Genomic DNA, 19,942 nt, shown 5'->3' with positions numbered 1-19,942 from the left:
TAATCGTAAAAATCAACGTTACACGTACGACGGACGTATCCGGGAACCACCTTCTTAATAAGGCGCTGTGCAAGCTGATGGAGGCTCATAATGGTGTGTGCTGTATTTACGTGAAATAGACTGGGCCCTCTGGTTCAACTGAACCGACAACTTCAAATGGCTCTGAGCACTATGGGACTTAACTTCTGAGGTCATCAGTCCCCTAGAACTTAGAACTACTTAAACCTAACTAACCTAAGGACATCACACACATCCATGCCCGAGGCAGGATTCGAACCTGCGACCGTAGCGGTCGCGCGGTTTCAGACTGTAGCGCGTAGAACCGCTCGGCCACCCCGGCCGGCGAACCGACAACTGATTGGACGGCTGCTTGGACGTCCAAACAACGATGGAATTAGTGTGGATGGCAATACGCCATGTCACCGGGCCGGAGATTGGTTTGAAGAACATTCTGCACTCAGATCGCCCGACATGAGTCCAATCGAACATTTATGGGACCTAATCGAGAGGTCAGTTCGTGCACAGAATCCTTCACTGGCAATACGGTTAAAGAGGCAACATGGCTAACAATTTCTGCAGAGGAGATCCAACGCCTTGTTGAGTCCATGCCGCCACATCTAGTCACTGCACTACACCGGTCAAAAGAAATCTGACACGATACGAAGCGGTATCTCATGACTTTTCTCACCTTTATGCATAATTTATGCACCGTCTTTTGTGACAGTAATAAAAGTCTTGTTTGGCCTTACGTATTTCGTCATCCAGTGTTATGTGAAGCCCAAATCATGGAAAACATTTGCTGAACTGTTTTCACAAATGTTTTAGATTTTAATTGTTATGGAAAACCTCCAGCTAAGTTTACAATGGATACAATGGATAACAAAGTGGCAAAATGGCGCGAGAAGCGCTGCGTAGCGAATAAAAATGGTAGCTATATGTAACGATCTCGAACAGCAGACTACATTGGTCGAGTGAAAGAATGCCTCGAACACGATACGACGCAATCTCAATATTGTTTCACTGTGCAACTGGAAATCTTGTGATCATAGCATCGAAATGTTACTAAAAAGGACCTTCATGTAAGTCCTTACCAGTTTACTGTTCTCCTTGAATTAAAGCGTATAGGTGAACTTGAGACCTTGAGTTCTTCCGGTGGTTTCCAAGTGAACTGGAATTAGGACTTTTGGATCCGCATTTTAATTTCTTTATATGAGTCTGAGTTCAGCCTGTCAGAGTGTGTAAACTCATATAACATGCGTCATTACGCAAGAACTCTGAAAAGCTGTAGGGTGTCAGGCAAATCCAACACCTTCCATGAAAACCCTGACATGATAAGCAAATCCAGTAGTATGTCACATAGCTCCGAATAAATCGTGACATTAAATTTGCCAAAGTAATACGAGTAACGAGTGAGCAAATGGAATACCATACACTAACACAAGAATGCCTAAATGCATGTCATACCTTCCCACTGTGACACAGATGCAGTTCCGAGGGGAGAAACGAGAACAGAAGCCGAGAGCAGAACTGTGTTAAGCTAGGATGCCCTACGATAAGGGACGGAATGGACACTCACGTCTCCAGCTAACCACTAGGACCACCCCAGCTGCAAGTTTTAGCATGAGACTTTTTCGCGTCTCTGTTACGCTAGGACCACCCCCCCCAGCCCATATTAAAAGCTACAGCCCTCCAGAAGAACAGTATAGATCTTACGATAACACTAAAAAGGACCACACCAGCTGCAAGTTTTAGGGTGAGATTTTTTCGCATCTCTGTTACGATGCAAACCTTAAAAACTTGCCCCACCACGAAAAGTAACTTTCAGTACAAGTTTGAAGATTAATTTTATTACCTGTAAATAATCAGCACAATATTTCAGGATTATGTTGCAGATAAGACCGTCAGGAGGAAGAAGAATGAAGAGAGAGGAAGGTGGGAAAACGAAAGTAGTTTCAATAATAACAAAAACAAAATAACACCATTGGTACCATAGATTAAGATGATGGGATATAGCATAGATAGTCTAACAGCATGAAATGCTAAAATGCTATACACCACGACACTACACAAAAATAAAAAACGAATTTGAGGATTCTGGTAGACATTAAGACTCAAAATATCTTAGAATTGTAACATGTGTAAGTAGGCTGTTTATGTTTTCTCTATGTAAGTAGTTTAGGTTTTTTATTGGTAACGCCACCTCTGTATGACAATCACTGGCTGTGCTGTGGGCAGTCTGTGTCTGCTTTGCATTGTTGTCTGCCATTGTAGTGTTGGGCAGCGGCAGCTGGCTGTGAACAGCGCGTAGCGTTGCGCAGTTGGAGGTGAGCCGCCAGCAGTGGTGGATGTGGGGAGAGAGATGGCGGAGATTTGTAATTTGTCATGAACTGGTATATTTATACATGATGATATCAAGGTAAATACATTGTTTGTTCTCTATTAATATCTTTCATTTGCTAACTATCCCTATCAGTAGTTAGTGCCTTCCATAGTTTGAATCTTTTATTTAGCTGGCAGTAGTGGCGCTCGCTGTATTGCAGTAGCTTGAGCAGCGGAGATTTTTGTGAGGTAAGTGATTTGCGAAAGGTATAGTTTAACGTTAGTCGGGGCCATTCTTTAGTAGGGAATTTTGAAAGTCAGATTGCGTTGCGCTAAAAATATTGTGTGTCAGGTTAAGCACAGTCTTGTATAATTGTTGAAAGGGGACGTTTCATATGTCGACCCTTAGCCTAGGATACCTCACTGGAATCTTCTGATTTTTTGTTGTAGTTTGTGTATTTAGTGTAGCTTTTGTTTATTGCTAGCGCGTAATTGTAGAGAGAATCTCCTTTGTAGTTGTAGCCTTTCATTGTTGTACAGTAAAACAGTTGTGGCATGCATATAGATTTGCACCAAGTATTTCGCAGCTATGCTTGCAATTAACTAGATATTATTTTCAGTGCTATGTTAATGTGTTCTCTTATTTTTGATCTTCAAATTGTGCTTTTCTGCGTTGTCGTGTGAAATATTGTGACAATTATGGCGTGTGAAAAACGTAATACTAGGCTCCAAAGTAAACTGAGAAATGACAGTGAAGACGAAAGCAGTGTGTTAGCGCCACCGAGTAGTGAATTAACTGATGTTCAAAGTAGTAATTTGGTAATTGTGAATAGGGAAATGGAGCGGGCTGCAAACAATGGTGTAGACAGTGAAACAGGTAGTGAACAGGGAAGCATTATCGATCGATCGGTCGGCAACAGCTCGCCTCAGGAATCCGAAATGACAGGACACAATTTCGCAAATACTGTAGATTCAGGTTTTGGGTCATCACCGTTTTCTCAAATAAGTCAAGACACATTTTCTGCTTGTCAAAATGTGAATGTTTCCGGTGCAAATGCACTGCCGAAAAGCGTAGAGAAACAGATTCCAGACACTAATACATTATTATTGCAATTAATGCAACAAATGGAACAAAATCAGAGACAAACACAGCAAAAGCTTAAAAAGTTAGACACAGTGGAACAAAATCTTAAAAAGTTAGACACAATGGAACAAAATCTTCAAAAGTTAGACACCACACTTGAACAAACACGTGAAGATTTAACTACTGAGTTACATAAAATCGAATCGAAATGTCAAAAAGTCTGTAACGACGTAAAAACACAAATTTGTGAGCATTTTCAACCTATTTTTTCGCGGCATGAAAATGCATTACAGAATCACGAAGCAGCCATAAAAGAACTGCAAATTATTGTTCATGAAAATCATGAGACCTTGCAAGCTAAATTTGACTCAGTTGCATCTACCGATTCGGTTACGCAACTTGCAAAAACTCAGGAAAACTTAAAGGACACAGTAGAAAGACACATGGAGGAAATTAGTTCATTATCAGAGAAAGTAGTTGAACTTTCGGATCAGCTAAATAATTTATCTACGAAGGTAGATGATAATCTGAATGACGCAAAACCGGTATTCTTTAATGACACAGAACAGAGCGAACAAATTAGGAAACTGAAACAAAATCTGAATCAAATTGATACGCAACACCAAAGAGAAATCTGGGAAGTACAAGATCAGCTGACACAGGTAATACAAGAATTACGTATTTCAGAAGACACTTGCGCTCCAACACGGGAAGAGGGACTTAGAAACACGGAAAAGCTGCAAAATAATAACACAGGGCATTTCGGAAGTAATGAAAGAAATTGGGAATGTGCACCGAATTTTGAGATGGAACGACCGACACGACCTAATAATGACCGATATGCGACTCGCCGACATGATGACTTTGACTATAAGCTGTTCATTACTACACGTAAATTCAAAACATTTAAGAATTCTGGCAACGACATTCATCCACAAGCATGGCTCCTCCCAACTGGTCGTTGGAACACAGATTAGAATTTATGTGTGGCTACTTGGAGAATGAACCAGCTGTAAGAATGCGATCGGTCATTCACGATTGCCACAGTGAAGGAGAGTTTTACCATGCCTTCCTCTCAGCATATTGGTCTCAAGCCACACAAGACCGTGTAAAACATAGCATCATAATGATGAAACGTTTCGAACAATCTGAATTTTCCAGTCTTATGAAATATTTTGAAGACATGTTGCACAAGAATCAATATCTTTCAAACCCATACAGCCCCTCAGAACTCATCCGCATTTGCTTACTCAAATTGTCTGAACATTTATGACATATTATTTTAGCAGGACGTTGCAAAGATGACATTGAAGCTTTTCAGGGACTGTTACAAGAACTGGAAAGTGACACTGACAATCGCGGAAAGCGGAAACAGGAACATAACAATTACAGGTCACATCCGTGGCAATTCCGCGATGAAAGAAGTAATAACTTGACACGACAAGGCTATTCTCACAACACAAATCGTGACCAAAACAGACACCACCCTTATGACAACCGCTGGCAGAAAAATAGTTACAGAGAAAGATCGCATTTCCGTAGAAATGAATATGACAGAGATAACCATAGAAATAGACAATATGGTAACCAGAACTATTATTATCAAGGGAGGCAGAATAACTTCAGACGCAACAGTTCGGCGCAGAGTTACGATTCAGGGAGAAATTCTCCACCACATGACCGACAAACAAGAAATTATGTAAACTACCGACAAAACGACAGACGTGAATTTCATCAGAACTGGCGGGATTCTAACAGAGCAGGGCCTTCTCGTCAGAGTGAATTTGTGGAATTTAGGCCTCCTAATCCCAATAACGACGCGCGGCAACAAAGAGGCAGACAATGACTCGCACGGCAGGCATACACGTGCGCCGGCTGGCTCCGAGAAAAATAACATTATATCTGGTACTGCTAATGAGATTTTAATGCAACATTTTGGTTTACTTGAAAATACATTCCGGATTTAAAGTACTTTCTGTGAGATACCAGATGAGACAATAGTTAGTTTATGTGACAGCTACACGGTTTTATCACGACGCTACTAATGAGTGACAATTTACAATGTTGCTTTTGCAGTGTATCTGTTTTATATCTGCACAGTTTTTCTGAATTCTTCTGGAAAGTAAAACATGTTTTAGTAGTAACTTTTGTGGTACAGCAACAATGAGATTGTCTTTTCCGTAGCACAACAATACGTTACAGCACAGTACTTTCTTCATCACGGCAATAAGCATAATAACTACGATATCTATACGCAAAGCATTTCACTTTTGTTTATCATGAGGTAAGTACATTGGCTTCTGCAGAACTTAGCTTTCGGAGGAAAATAACTACGACACTTCCACAGAGATTATCTTACAACAAGATGCACATTTAGCGCTACAGGACACGCATTTCAGTGATCAATTTTATACTTAAAACATTTAATTTTAAAGATTTTTGAATTACAAAGAAAGTTTTCCGTGATATATTTCATTTCATTGCTGTAATCTGTAACACCTGAGGGTATAATTACATAAATCCTCAGGGGGGTACACACTTACTTTGTGTACCATGTGTGTGGCAACCACAAGGAACCCTAGCTAATATGGTATTTGCTTATACAACTTTACACATCGGTACCTTATTTCTCTAACACACAAATTACACAGCTATCTGATCATTTAACTGGGAGAGACAAACATTTATTTTACTACATCAGTGACACATGTTTACGCAATTACACAGTTGGATAACTTCACACTTATGAAACTGTATTTTGTCTGTACTTTGTAAACTGTTCATATTTTTTCGGAATCATTGTGATACTATGAGAGCTTTGAATGATGTATTTGGTATGAGATCATGATTTTTAAAATACGTTTGAGGCAGATGACACTTTTGACATGAGCAGAGAATTTTTTTAATTATTGGAGGAAGTTACGACGATTTTGAGATTTGACTGAGGTGTTATGATGTTATTTTTACGACGACGATGTGTATTATGCTGCTGAGGTATGTTTACGATTAATAGCCTGAGGCTATATGAGTTATTTGATTATGCTTCATATTTATAATGACGAAATATTGACGAGTGTCGATGGATACGTATATGTGTAATAAGGTAAGGAGTAATGAATAGTGGGTAGGGACTCTTGACTTGTGAAAAAGGATGTTGGAAACCAAGAATCGTACTTTAAGAGTTATGACATGTGTGAATCATGTGTGAATGTATCACAATGCCACTGAACATTTTTTGGACACTGTTATATCAATAGCATTTTGTTTCTACAGATTTGCAACGCTAATTCTTGACCTGTGAAATATTTTTATGTGAGGCTGTCACTGTAGCGGTAAATATTTCCGTAAGAAAGTTAAGTGACCACCTGCACGTAATGCGTCGCGGGCACCCAGCTGTGTCAGACGCCTGGAGAAAAAACCATTATTGCGAGCCCTTTTCAGCGGCACAGGTAGAAAAAAAAGGGGACGTGGGACGTGTCAAACACCTGGAGAACAAGCCATTAGGGTGTGCCTTTCATCGCTAATGCGACACCCTCGTTACTTGAAAACATATGATTACTCGCACTTTGTGCTAATTACTGAAATGCTTATGAATTGATGGGAAATATTCGTACATCTGCACACCTGATTATGACAAGTGTCTTTCTACGAGAGTTGAGAGAATTTCTACTAACTTATGAAATGTCACATGACTACTGAATGATATTTTTATGCTTTGCTTTTCATAGTTGCTTATTTCATTTGATACCTGTTTTCCAGCTGTGTTGCAGCATTGCTTTTATAAAATAAAATGCATTTGCTAATGTGAACACTTTCTGTCAACAGATCTATTAAATAATTATTTTATGATCCACATTCTTTAAAAAAGGAGCACTTGGAAAGGAAAGAACAATAAGAAGGAACTAGTAACTGCATTCATAATTTTCTTTTCAAGTAATTGGTAACTTTTTGGTAGAATAACTTCTTGTGGTGCACCACTTTAATTACATAGACATTAAGATGTGAATATACATTTCCCTTATCTGCATTGTTGTTTTTACTGTAATATTTTTTCTGCTTGCGCTATGTCATGTTTAGGTATAAGTTGCTGCTGTTTGCCAGGCATAGTGTTATTGAATTTGACTTTTGCTCATTTATGCTGCTAGCTTTGCCAATTTGCATTTTTTTTTTGCATTGCTGTTTGTGTTGATTTGTTATGTGATGCTGCATTGCCTCGTCCCTTAGTTTAGCATCTGAGCTCAGTAGATTTAAGTTAGCTTAAGAGGGGGTAGCCTCTAAGAGAATGAGTTGCGATGAATTGGAAGAAATGCATTGAGAAAACAGGTTTAGGTAGGATTTTCTTGGAAATAAATGTTGAGGTAAGAAATGTGTGAACATATAAATACAGAAAGCATGCTTAGATAGAATTTTTTTGGTGGAAACAAAGGATGAAATAAGAGGAAAGATATATGAAGTTTTGGGTTGGACTGCAGTACCAAATGTTACACTGAAAACGAACCCTGTCCTTTCCTATTGGTGTTATCCCACTATGTGTTTGTGTACCCTTGTGTATTTGTTTTCTTCCTGTCTCTGTGTACTGTTTCATAGAATTTTTTTCTCTTCTAATACTAAGCTATATTCACTATGAGGAGGAATACTGTTGTCCTCAAATATAAGTTGCATTAACAATATGTTATTTTCTTTGTAAAGTTGTTTACAATTCTGTTCTGTTTCAATGTTCATGTGTGAAATTAATGTTTAGAAAACTATTCTCATTATTTTATGTATGTACTTATGTCACTATTTTTGTAACACTGATGTATATGTTTATTTCTATTCTTTCGTAAAGCCTGTACTACAAATGTTATCTGTATTATTATGTTTTAATGATGTATTTTGTACCTTTGTTATTGTATTCTTATGTTATAAAATTGTAATTGTCACCAGTTCATGACATTATTAACTTGTTAGTTACATTTCACTGCACACGTTTCTGTTGGTCATAGTATGTGGACAATATTTGAGAAGTAGGGACTGATAGTGTTTGCACGTGTGTTAATGATTCAGCAAGGGACTGGATAACAGCATTGCTGGTTCTAAGGACAATTCCAAAAACTTTGTGAGCGCACAAGTGGTGGTTATGGACTTGCTATATTGTCTGCAAGACTCTTTGATGGTGATTGTGCACCTGCACAATCGCAACAGATGGCTGCTGGCCATCTCTACAAGGACTACAGTGGGTCTACATCTTTGATGACCCACCATGCCATTATTTCTACAAGGACTGCAGTGAGTCTGCACCTCTGGTGGCCCACCAATACCACAATCTCTACCAGGACTCCAGTGGGTCTGCTCTGTGATGACCTACCTACCAATATTCGTCAGAACTTCGAATGACTCTGCTGTGGGTTTGCTCTGTTGTGGCCCATTACCTGTATGCATATCAAGAGTCAGCACTGTCTTTCCATTGGAAGGACAACACTACTTCTTCAAGACTGCATGGAAATCCACTACTTCCGTGTGCATTTTCTTTTACTGCTCAGACTTTGAGAAAAAACACTGCTATTCTAATGTGATGAACAATGTGGACTGTCTTTATGGACTGTGAGAAAATTTGAGCTTTTGACCAACATAATATTAATAAGTGTGTGCATTTTATATCTTTGTTACTGTAATTGTGAAAAATTTTTGTCAAATCTGTATTGGCCAGTGCCCAACACCATTTGTAAAAATTTTTGTGGGGAGCATGGGGGCTATGTAAGTAGGCTGTTTATGTTTTCTCTATGTAAGTAGTTTAGGTTTTTTATTGGTAACGCCACCTCTGTATGACAATCACTGGCTGTGCTGTGGGCAGTCTGTGTCTGCTTTGCATTGTTGTCTGCCATTGTAGTGTTGGGCAGCGGCAGCTGGCTGTGAACAGCGCGTAGCGTTGCGCAGTTGGAGGTGAGCCGCCAGCAGTGGTGGATGTGGGGAGAGAGATGGCGGAGATTTGTAATTTGTCATGAACTGGTATATTTATACATGATGATATCAAGGTAAATACATTGTTTGTTCTCTATTAATATCTTTCATTTGCTAACTATCCCTATCAGTAGTTAGTGCCTTCCATAGTTTGAATCTTTTATTTAGCTGGCAGTAGTGGCGCTCGCTGTATTGCAGTAGCTTGAGCAGCGGAGATTTTTGTGAGGTAAGTGATTTGCGAAAGGTATAGTTTAACGTTAGTCGGGGCCATTCTTTAGTAGGGAATTTTGAAAGTCAGATTGCGTTGCGCTAAAAACATTGTGTGTCAGGTTAAGCACAATCGTGTAGAATTGTTCAAAGGGGACGTTTCACATGGAAAGGGCGCCAAAATTTGTAAAGCTTTTAAGAAGGCGTAAAACAACGTAGGTACTAGACATATGTTAGATGATTATAAGTAAAACTTTTTGTAAGAACCATTGTAAAAACTCCAGCAAGGACGAGATGCAATGACCCACTAGTTGCAATGAGAGAAGTATCAAGAAAGAAAAGGACGTAATTAGCAAGACACGATTCCTACAAGGCAGTAGCGTCGAGAGAAAGGAAAGGACTGTGAGACCAACAGAAGACCCTTGTATTGAAAGTGGGCAATAAATCTGCCCGCTAGGTGGAACCCTGCTGGGACGGAACACGGAGCCGCACAGTGGCGGAGCCCTGCAGTGACACGATGGGACGCCGAATGCCGGAAGGGTCTCCGAGCACCCAGACTCGGCGGAGCGAGCAAAAAACTGCCCGACTAGAAGACCGCTTCAGCAAGCCACCACTGGCAAAAAAATATGTGTAAAAGTCACACTACTGCTATTAAACAGCACGCTGATGCACGGAACTGAAGGAAACTTCCACAAAGTAAAAATGAGACGCCCAAACAATTTATCAAACTGTTACTAAGAGGAGAACTTCAAAGCGACTAGTTATCAATAAATACTTCCATATCCTGCCCAGAGAAGGACCAAGAAGCAAGTAAGAAGCAGAGAAAAAGCAGGAAGAACAGAAGTTGAAGATTCGCAAGATTGAGACCAAGAAAGAAGATGGGTGAAGAATAGACGACATACCTTCCCAAATCCCAATCCTATTGTAAACTAGTCGTCTGCGAAGTATTAATGACCGCTTTCAGCGACACATAACGATGACTTTAATGCATACAAAGCCAGTAAACCACGAGATTCTGCACTCACAGCTCTATTCCATTATGGGATGTCCACAACAGCAACACACACTTGCAAAGCCAACAAGGAACGACAAACGAAGCTGTACATCAAATACTTGCCCACATCCATCTCGCTCAAGTCCATCACCTTCGTGCAAAAGCATTCGCCAACCTCATGCTTAAACATTCATAGGATTGTGTGAATGTGTGAAATCAAATTATGTGATGTAGGAATTGTGCAAAAGAAATGTGTGAAAAACTAAATAAGTTAAGCACACCAAACAGCTAATAAACTAAAAAATAACAGTCATTGACTATGGAATTAAGTAAAAAATAGACTATCAGTAAAAATAAATCATTAGTTCTGAAATGGACAGTATATAAAGAACAAACGTAAGGCATATTAAACACTAAAACTATATGGCACTTATTTTCTCCTCATAAAAAATAAAAGAATAACTATATTTTACTTATTTTCTCCTTATAAAAACAAAGAATAAAAAATTATCTTGTTGGATGTTTTCCCTTTTTTTTAACATTTGTACCATTTGTTAGGATAATATCTCAATACTTGTGTATGTATATTTCTTTGTCAAAGCAATTCTTGGAAATAATTCTTATTTGTTACTGTAACAATGTTGAAATGAGTGTCTAGAAACAAAACCATTTTACTTGTACATGATATTTAGAAAATGTGTTAGGAATAGATTTTACTTAATTACTACATTTATAAAAAAAATATATTTCTAAGAAAATCGATGTGAAAGACTCCTCACTTTCGATGACAAACTTCTTAAAAAACAAACTTCACACTTAAATAAAGAAAGAAAATAACTAAAAATTAATAATAGCATAAAAATAATCTTCTCTTGTCATTTTTGAGAAACGAGAACAGAAGCCGAGAGCAGAACCGTGTTATGCTAGAAGGCCCTGCGATAATGGATGGACTGGACACCCATGTCTCCAGCTAACTACTAGGACCACCCCAGCTGCATGTTTTAGCATGAGACTTTTTCGCGTCTCTGTTACGCTAGGACCACTCCCCAGCCCATGTTAAAAGCTAGAGCCCTCCATAAGAACAGTATAGATCTTACGATAACACAAAAAGGGCCACCCCCCCCCCCCAGCTGCAAGTTTTAGTGTGAGACTTTTTCGCGTCTCTGTTACGTCAGGACCACCCCCCAGCCCATGTTAAAAGATATATCCTTCCAGAAGAACAGTATAGATCTTACGATAACAATAAAAAGGACCACACCAGCTGCAAGTTTTAGCGTGAGACTTTTTCGCGTCTCTGTTACATTGCAAACTTTAAAAACATTGCCCCACCACGAAAAGTATAACATTTCTCATTGGATAGACAGAATTTTTGTAGGCGGAGCTTAAGGTTAACATTGAGACCCTGATTGGTCAGATGAGAACACAGCCAGATAGTATTTTTAAACCAACTTCGGTAAATTGCAGTAAGGTGAAGTTAGGAGAGAGTTGCTTCCGAGACGGCGAGGTGAGCGGAGCTGTGCTGCTCGCCGCCCCCTGACGAACACCGACAACGTAATGAACGCACGCGATGCCGCACAACAGCGCATAAAGCTTCACTCAGAACTGCAGAAGTCTCATCTGTTACACCCCCTTTTTGCGTAATACTAGTGTCGATCGTCAATTAAAGCTCATGGTGTTCACATTTGCCACTTGAAGTAAAAATCTGAAACACGATGAATTTTCTGTTATATAGTTATTGAGAAGCCACATCAGCCACTGTAATTTACGACAAGTTAGATAAGTAATTAAAGATAATAGAGGGTCACTGTAGACCATTTTGATAGTTTTCGCTTTTGTGAAACTTAATTTAAACCTAGATTATAGATGTGATATGGCATAGGTCATCCTTCGATCCATTGTAGAACTTGGAAACCCACTCAGGGAATATTCGTTCACATTTTTGTTGAACGCAGTTGGTTTTTACCATCCTGTATTAAAACATTTCCTTTTATCAATAGTGCAATTTATAAACAGTGTTTTGTGAGCAGAATCAAATTTCCAGTGGTAAACTTAACTGCTTTTTCGACGTTATTTTACCATCTAACTAAAAATAGGAAAGCCTTGAACCCCTTCCACTAAATTTAGTTGGTATTAAGATTCTTTTACAGGGAGTGCAGTGGAGCTGACGCTGAAACCATTAAGTATTTGATTATATCATCGCTAGTCTCACTGAACTCTTCTGAACTCTACATGTCATGTGTGGTCTGGCGTCTCCTTACCAGCAACAGGTCCCAGGTTCAAACTAGTTAATTCCCTAAAAAACACGCTCAGAGCGTCGTTGCGCGAAAGTGGTAGGGATACACGATATAGAACAGACAGACACCACGCAGAATGTTAGAAAGCCGTTGCATAATCTGGAGATTGGTGTTTGGTGCGCAATGTCCGGTGTCCGCATCGTAACAGTATTCTCCCATCTAGCTGTTAATGCTAAACAGTAGGTCCAGAAGCTGCTTAATCAATATGGTTATCAACTCACGGAAGAAGAACGACTGTGTGGATATTTTGAGTAAGACAAGAAAACAGCAAGCACCTTTATGACAATTCTGTCACGAGTGCAAGAGCTGTTCGCTGATGATAGGACAGTCAGTGTCTTTGTGATTTCTACCTGTGAAGTAAATTGAAGGGGCAGGTGAACATAAGTAATCTTCACACACTGAAAAAGCCGTTGCTGCTATCCGTTAGCCAGAGTTTGATAAATCGAGCACAACGCTGCCTCGTTAACGGTAGCCAGTACCTTCTATGTTTTTCATTAACAAAGGTCAGTCCTGTGTCAGTCTTACTGTAGGCATTTACCGGGTTAGCTTTATTTTTCCCACCCTGTATTAACAATATCACTACAAGTTTTAAGCAGACTGATGGAAAAAAATGCTGAGAAGCTCTTACCAGCAATTGTATTGTGTGGTTGAAGATGAAGGCTATGACGAAGGTAGAAACTAGTCCAAACCCGAGCCCGGCGTTCTTGAAAGCATTCGGCATCACCAGGAAGCCGCTGCTCAGAGCCGACTTCAGCAAGTGCGCCAGGGCACCGTAGTCGCTGCAAAAGGTGAGAAAGGTTAAGGGACTCAGTGGCCATATTCAGCGAGATGCGTTGGTAATCCGTCAGTTCTCTCTCTCTCTCTCTCTACTTATCTGTGTGTGCGTGTGTGTGTATGAGGAGGCGAGAGTGGACTTGCGCGTCTCTGTATGTAAGTTGTTGCGCCTGTGTGGAGCCGTTTCTGACAGGCCGGTTATTTAAGTAGTTAATATTATTGTAACAATAGTGTTGCAGGAACTAAATTTTGGATACCGCTATCACATTGAACTATAACGGTTTCCAGAATGAATCTCAGGCAAGGGAACTCGGCATGCACAGGTTTGTTACAGTTAGAATTATCTAACAAATCAAGTTACACTGGAACACCAGAACTCGGCAGAATTTGTCTTAAACTAGATTAAACCGGCTGTTGTTTACCACAAAGACAATGAAAAACACAAAAATTCAGATGCGTCCTCTCTACAGACTATTACAAAGACGGAACCAAATGTTTCAGTTGTTGAATATATATTTCTTTGTAGCTGTACTGAAGACAATACACGCCAAATAAATGTCGATGAAACGTATTTTAACTGGATTAAAGCTTCCGTATGGGAATCTTAGCAAGAAGTGTTTTACTCCATCATCCTCGGCCGACTTCAGCGCCCCAAGTGAGAGGACTAAGTGCGCAGAAAGAAGAGATTCTACAGTGATCTCCATTCTAATAGATAATGAGCTGTAGGCGAGTATTTAAAAGCACTTTAAATTTTTCTGTCGTTAAAAGCACGTTATTTTTCTTTTCACGAAATGCATTCTAACCAATTCGAAAAACTTATATTTAGTTGCCTATAGTTGCGAGAATTTTAGTGAGAAAAGAAGAGCAGCAGAACGCTATACATTGAGTCAAATCCTTCTAACAGACGTAACGAATATATGAAAGTGAAGTCATAAGATTAAGATAAGTTTCACACGAGATAAATAGAAACTTGCGCTGCACGAAATACTCGAAATCAAGGGGAACCGCAAGAAAAATGTTGAACAGGTAGGAGAATGAACAAACAGACAAGTTTCTCTCCGTTCCTGAATGATTACCCAGTCCATTATAATTAATTCGTGCCTCAATGAAAGTGTATTTTACAGTAATTCGTTTCACTGTTCTACTATTTTAAACCGATTAAATCGTTTATTTAATATTAGTAGTTAATTATTTTGAAGATAGTGTTTTTTTTTGTTCTCTCAGTGTGTATAACAACATCTTTGCCTGTAACGCTAGAGGAGGAGCTAATAACTCAAAATTTGGGCCGGAAAAAATGAAACAGTGGTAAAATAATGATTTTTTCCCCTGTAATCATGTTTTTCCCCATGCCGATAGTGAAATCAATAAAATTTAATCAAATATAAAACGTTCATCGTGAGTGACTATAGTATACCCAGAATACTTACGAGTAGGCATTTTCGCGGTTCCTTTCGGCGAAAGGATCGTAGTCAGCTGCAGCTGCGGGTGCCGAACCATTCTGCCCACCGCTCTTTAAATCCGTCACGTTAACCCTGTGGAAGAGGAAAGCAGCATACACTAAGCGTAAGATGTCGTTCACATTCTGCCCTGGCTCTTTACGTACCATAATGCATTTGACACATCGTCATTCTGCAGTACTGAAATTTGTTACGTAACTGAACAGCTTTGTTTTTTACAATTTTTTAACTGGTATATTCCGTTGAAAGACTGTTAAAGACGAGAAAGCATGTAGTTATTCCGAACGTTTCATCCAAATAAATTTTGGTGATATCATCAAAATTTGAAAAGCACACTTACGTAGGATAATTACGTGTACAATTAGTTACTAAGATCATAATTGTTGCAGATGTTCTATACAGCAGATTTCCATAGATTAAGAGCTTACTGAAAGACAGTAACAAATGGAGTTCTCACTGGAACGAAAGGCATTGGAGGGGATCTAAGACTAGGTTAAGTTCGGTAATCTGAAGGAATTTTTTTTTATATTCACTAACTTCATGTTCTTCTATACCATCTCCGCAACAAGCTCTGATTTTAAGATTAAAGGAGAAATTTATTCAAGCATTCTTGTGATCTCAGGTGTGGTAGGCCACGATCTGAGTCTGAAAAATAAGTAGAGACTGCATTTCATCATGTGGCTTGTTAATATCCGATTTCCAGGTTACTTTTCCTCCTGAATAGTGTTTTTCAACATAAATCATGAAAGTATACAGAATTTGTGCATGATGACGTAGCCCATTGCATAAAAACAAGGATGTATTTCTGATGTCACGGACATCACATTGATAACAGCAGGCACACTCTAAGTGCATACGACATGGAAAACAATTGCCAAACAGGGCTACATAGCACCAACAAGTGAAAGAAGAACCAGAGTTCTCGTAAACATTACGTGTCACCAGCCCTTGATTTAACAGTAATTGAAACAACGTTTCTGAGAAACACCTGAGAATATAGAAAAAATGGTTCAAATGGCTCCGAGCACTATGGGACTTAACATCTGAGGTCATCATTCCCCTAGAACTTAGAACTACTTAAACCTAACTAACCTAAGGACATCACACACATGTATGACCGAGGCAGGATTCGAACCTCGACCGTAGAGGTCGCGCGGTTCCAGACTGAAGCGCCTAGAACCGCTCGGCCACACCGGCCGGCTGAGAATATAGAAGCCCTAACCAAGAATTAAGTATTTTTCCTGAATGGCGTCACACGATTCACCTTCAGACGAAGTAAGTTTGATAATGACAATATGATAATGTACCTAGTACCCAATGAGTGCACAGTAATTTTAGATTAATAAATAAGCTTAGTCCCACTGAATTTCATTGTTCAATTTCACACTAATTGCTAATATATTTGCAGTGATCAGAAACGTTGTTCATTGTGAGATATTATTAACCGAAAATTTTAAGGCACTTATTTAGTGAGAAGTAGGAAAAATATTTCGGCATATTAACGGCTATCATTTGGATGTACATATCTCCAAATTTTCAGTAAGGCACCTAAAATTGTCTGAGACTAATTACCTTCCGCATTAATTAACATTAAAGGTTTAGATTACTGTTAATTTCAGTTACAAATTACGTCAAAATTAGTGTTAGATTGTGAACTTCGGCATTATAATTTTGTTGATATATTTTATATTTTCCAACTGACGTTCACCATTGGTTAATTAACTAACTAATTAGAAAGTTCAATATTTTGAGTGTAATAAAATATTTTATTTAGTGTGGCTGAAATCAATAATGAGTAGCGTAAAACATATTGTTCGTAGACGAAACAGTATGTAAACCTAGCATGTCTGAGGTCAGGCAGTATGCGGCTGAGAATAAAGGGAGCAACGCCTACGTCTCTTGTTGTGAGCAGTATGCCGCAGTCCGAAAGCTAACATTCTGAAATATTCGAAAATATTGCTTACAGTTCGTTTTCTTCACTCGTGGGTTTAATTCATGACTTCTGTGACAGTAATTACTCATTAATCCTCAGTAAATGTCGTGTGACTAGGGCCTCCCGTCGGGTAGACCGCTCGCTGGGTGCAAGTCTTTCGATTTAACGCCACTTCGGCGACTTTCGCGTCGACGGGGATAAAATGATGATGATTAGGACAGCACGATATCCAGTCCCTGAGCGGAGAAAATTTCCGAGCCAGCCGCGTATCGAACCCGGGCCCTTAGGATGAACATTCGGTCACGCTGACCACTTTTTTTTGTTGATTTCGTTTTTTGTTTGGCGGACGTCCAAAGACACCCTTTCAGGTTGTTCGTTGATCCGTTCAGTCAGTTTTTTTTATTACAGAGGGTAGCTAAACCCTCTGACCGAACACGCTGAGCTACCGTGCCGGTGCCACTCGGCTACCGGGGGGTGGACATTAATCCTCAGTGAGAACGTATTAGAGGAACGCAGTGATTACTGAGTCCTAAGCACAATGACTGGTTAGCGGGGAAGTATTGATGGACTTACTGATTATTTTTGTGCACTATCTTAATTTTTTCGTATTCCTTAAATGAGTTTGAGGACAGGGATACGGGGGAGTGATACTTCACATTTTTTGCAATGTGTAAATCGTTTTGAACCACTGAACTGTGTTATATGATTACCGCACTAGAACAATTTCAGAATCTATGACATAATGTATTAGGTAACAAGCAGCTTTCCTAGAGCACTTGCCCGCAAAAGGCAAAGGTCCCGAGCTCGAGTCTCGGTCGGGCACACAGTTTTAATCTGCCAGGAAGTTTCATATCAGCGCACACTCCGCTGCAGAGTGAAAAATGTCATTCTGGAAGCTTTCCTTTAATTTGAGATATATGTGAGACTCGAAAATGACATCAGTGAATACTTTACACCTAGAGTGTAACTGAGGTGTTTTAAATCCACCTCTGGTGTCGACCACAATATTGCTGTAACCCGTAACCAGAACCAACACCTCTATTCTAGTTTTGGAGCCTGTGCAGGTACCGAGAAGAACAGACGAGACTTACGCAAAAGGAAGCAGGTATGTCGGAACCTGTAAGCGTTAGAAAGTTGATGACATGATATTGATGTCACTATCGGTTAAAAGATGTATCAAAACATTATGACAGAGACACTTGTGTTTTGTGTTTTCTATATCAAAGTCAAAGTGTCGTTACTTACGGAGGATTGAATACGCTCAGGGTGATGACTGTGTCGCTTTCACGAGCGACAACGTTTTTCTCCCGCCGCATCTGCAACAGAGTAAGCAAACGTAACACATAAGCCACACATAAAGCTGTATGATGACCAGTGAAGAGGAAGAAAACTTATTAAAATCGCTTTTAACAGGGTGACAGTTGTTGAGAAGATAAATAATCTACAATTTACAGGGAATGGGAGAAAAGGAAAGAGTTTGGAATTAACAATGAAATAATGTGAATAACGTGGATAAATTATATCACTGCTGTATAAAAAATATTACAAGGCTCATTCGAAATAAACAGACCTAATAAGACAGTCCTTCTTTCGTTGTTCTTTCTTCATTCTTGTACATCAATAGTAATTTCTACGTAGGTATTATAGAAATAAGAAGAAAGCAGTTACTACATATACATCGCTTCAGAGTGAAGTTTGTGACGACAAGGAGGTAAGAAGAAACGAAAAGAACTTCAAACATACATTTCAAAACATCCCACCGTATGAAATACATGAGTATCCATCAATTCCCTTAATGTAAAAAGAGAAGAAAAGAGTATTTAAAGCAAATCACAGAATGTCTATCAGAAAGGTAAACAATGCATCGATGATGGAAAAGTTCCAATAATGTATAACTGAGTCCGCTATCTTTATATCTAGTTGCGTTGTACAGAAAAAATCACATGCAGATGCTTATGTTTTTTCAGAACATATTAACTGTCAGCAGCAACAAACATGGTTCCATACGGCAGCATGGTTACCTTGAGCCACATTACTCGAGGTCAGACGGAAATTCAACTGACTAGCAAGCTGCTGATGGAAGCTTTGAGATTCAAAACAAAATTAATCAGTAAACACGCTGTCTGGCACGACTACATATTGGCGTAACCAGGCTATCGCCTCACCAACAACTGAAATACTTATATTGTACAGTTTTTCAGGATAATTATCTTTGCACTGAATCAGCCGCACAACTTTCCTTAAATATTTTCTAAGTGACCCAAATTTTATAAACGTTTCCATGTGGAGCATAGAAAACGAAGACTGTACTGAAATATGAAGTCGTGACTCAGTATACAGCACTTTCTATTCTACGAAAATAATTTCAAACTGGATCTCCGTGCTTGGAGATAAAGGTTTTACCGTCGTTCCCACAATTCTATGAAGCAAATGCCGTATTGGTTCCTCTGAAAAGGGCACAATCCATTTCTTGTCCTCCTCCATTCTCGATGATACACTAATTCGTGTTCTTGCTTTTGTTCAAAAGTCAAACGTCTTACAAGGGGCAATGTGAACTCGGCTATATGTAGCATGGGTTCAAAAGCTTTCACAAATATTATGGAATATGAAATCGATTATTCAGCCAGACGCCCGAAAACTTATTATACGAGGAACAGTAGATTTTCTTTCAAATAAACCAGATACTTCAACTTAATAACCGGAACCCTGCAAATAGTAATACACTACTGGCCATTAAAATGGTTACACCACGAAGATGACGTGCTACAGAGGCGAAATTTAACCGACACGAAGGATATTCTGTGATATGCAAACGATTAGCTTTTCAGAGAATTCACACCTACAACGCGCTGACGTGAGGAAATTTTCCAACCGATTTCTTATACACAAACAGCAGTTGGCCGGCGTTGCCTGATGAAACGTTGTTGTGATGCCTCGTGT

The 19,942-nt window shown here is 39.3% G+C and overlaps 1 protein-coding gene across 2 annotated transcripts in view; it reads right to left on the bottom strand.

The window, feature by feature from the left end:
* The window catches only part of LOC124788342 (proton-coupled amino acid transporter-like protein pathetic), an 88,194-nt gene that overhangs the window by 32,918 nt on the left and 35,334 nt on the right, over positions 1-19,942 (bottom strand). For both annotated transcript variants that reach the window (XM_047255602.1, XM_047255603.1), the window contains exons 2-4: positions 18,248-18,318; positions 15,040-15,144; positions 13,467-13,617 (exon numbers count right to left, since the gene is read on the bottom strand). In XM_047255602.1, the coding sequence (XP_047111558.1) occupies positions 13,467-13,617; positions 15,040-15,144; positions 18,248-18,318 (327 nt within the window). The remainder of the gene's footprint in view (positions 1-13,466; positions 13,618-15,039; positions 15,145-18,247; positions 18,319-19,942) is intronic.

Source organism: Schistocerca piceifrons, chromosome 3, assembly GCF_021461385.2.
Source record: "Schistocerca piceifrons isolate TAMUIC-IGC-003096 chromosome 3, iqSchPice1.1, whole genome shotgun sequence".
In the NCBI taxonomy this organism is placed as follows: Eukaryota; Metazoa; Arthropoda; class Insecta; order Orthoptera; family Acrididae; genus Schistocerca; species Schistocerca piceifrons.
This window is presented reverse-complemented; position numbering and strand designations above follow the sequence as displayed.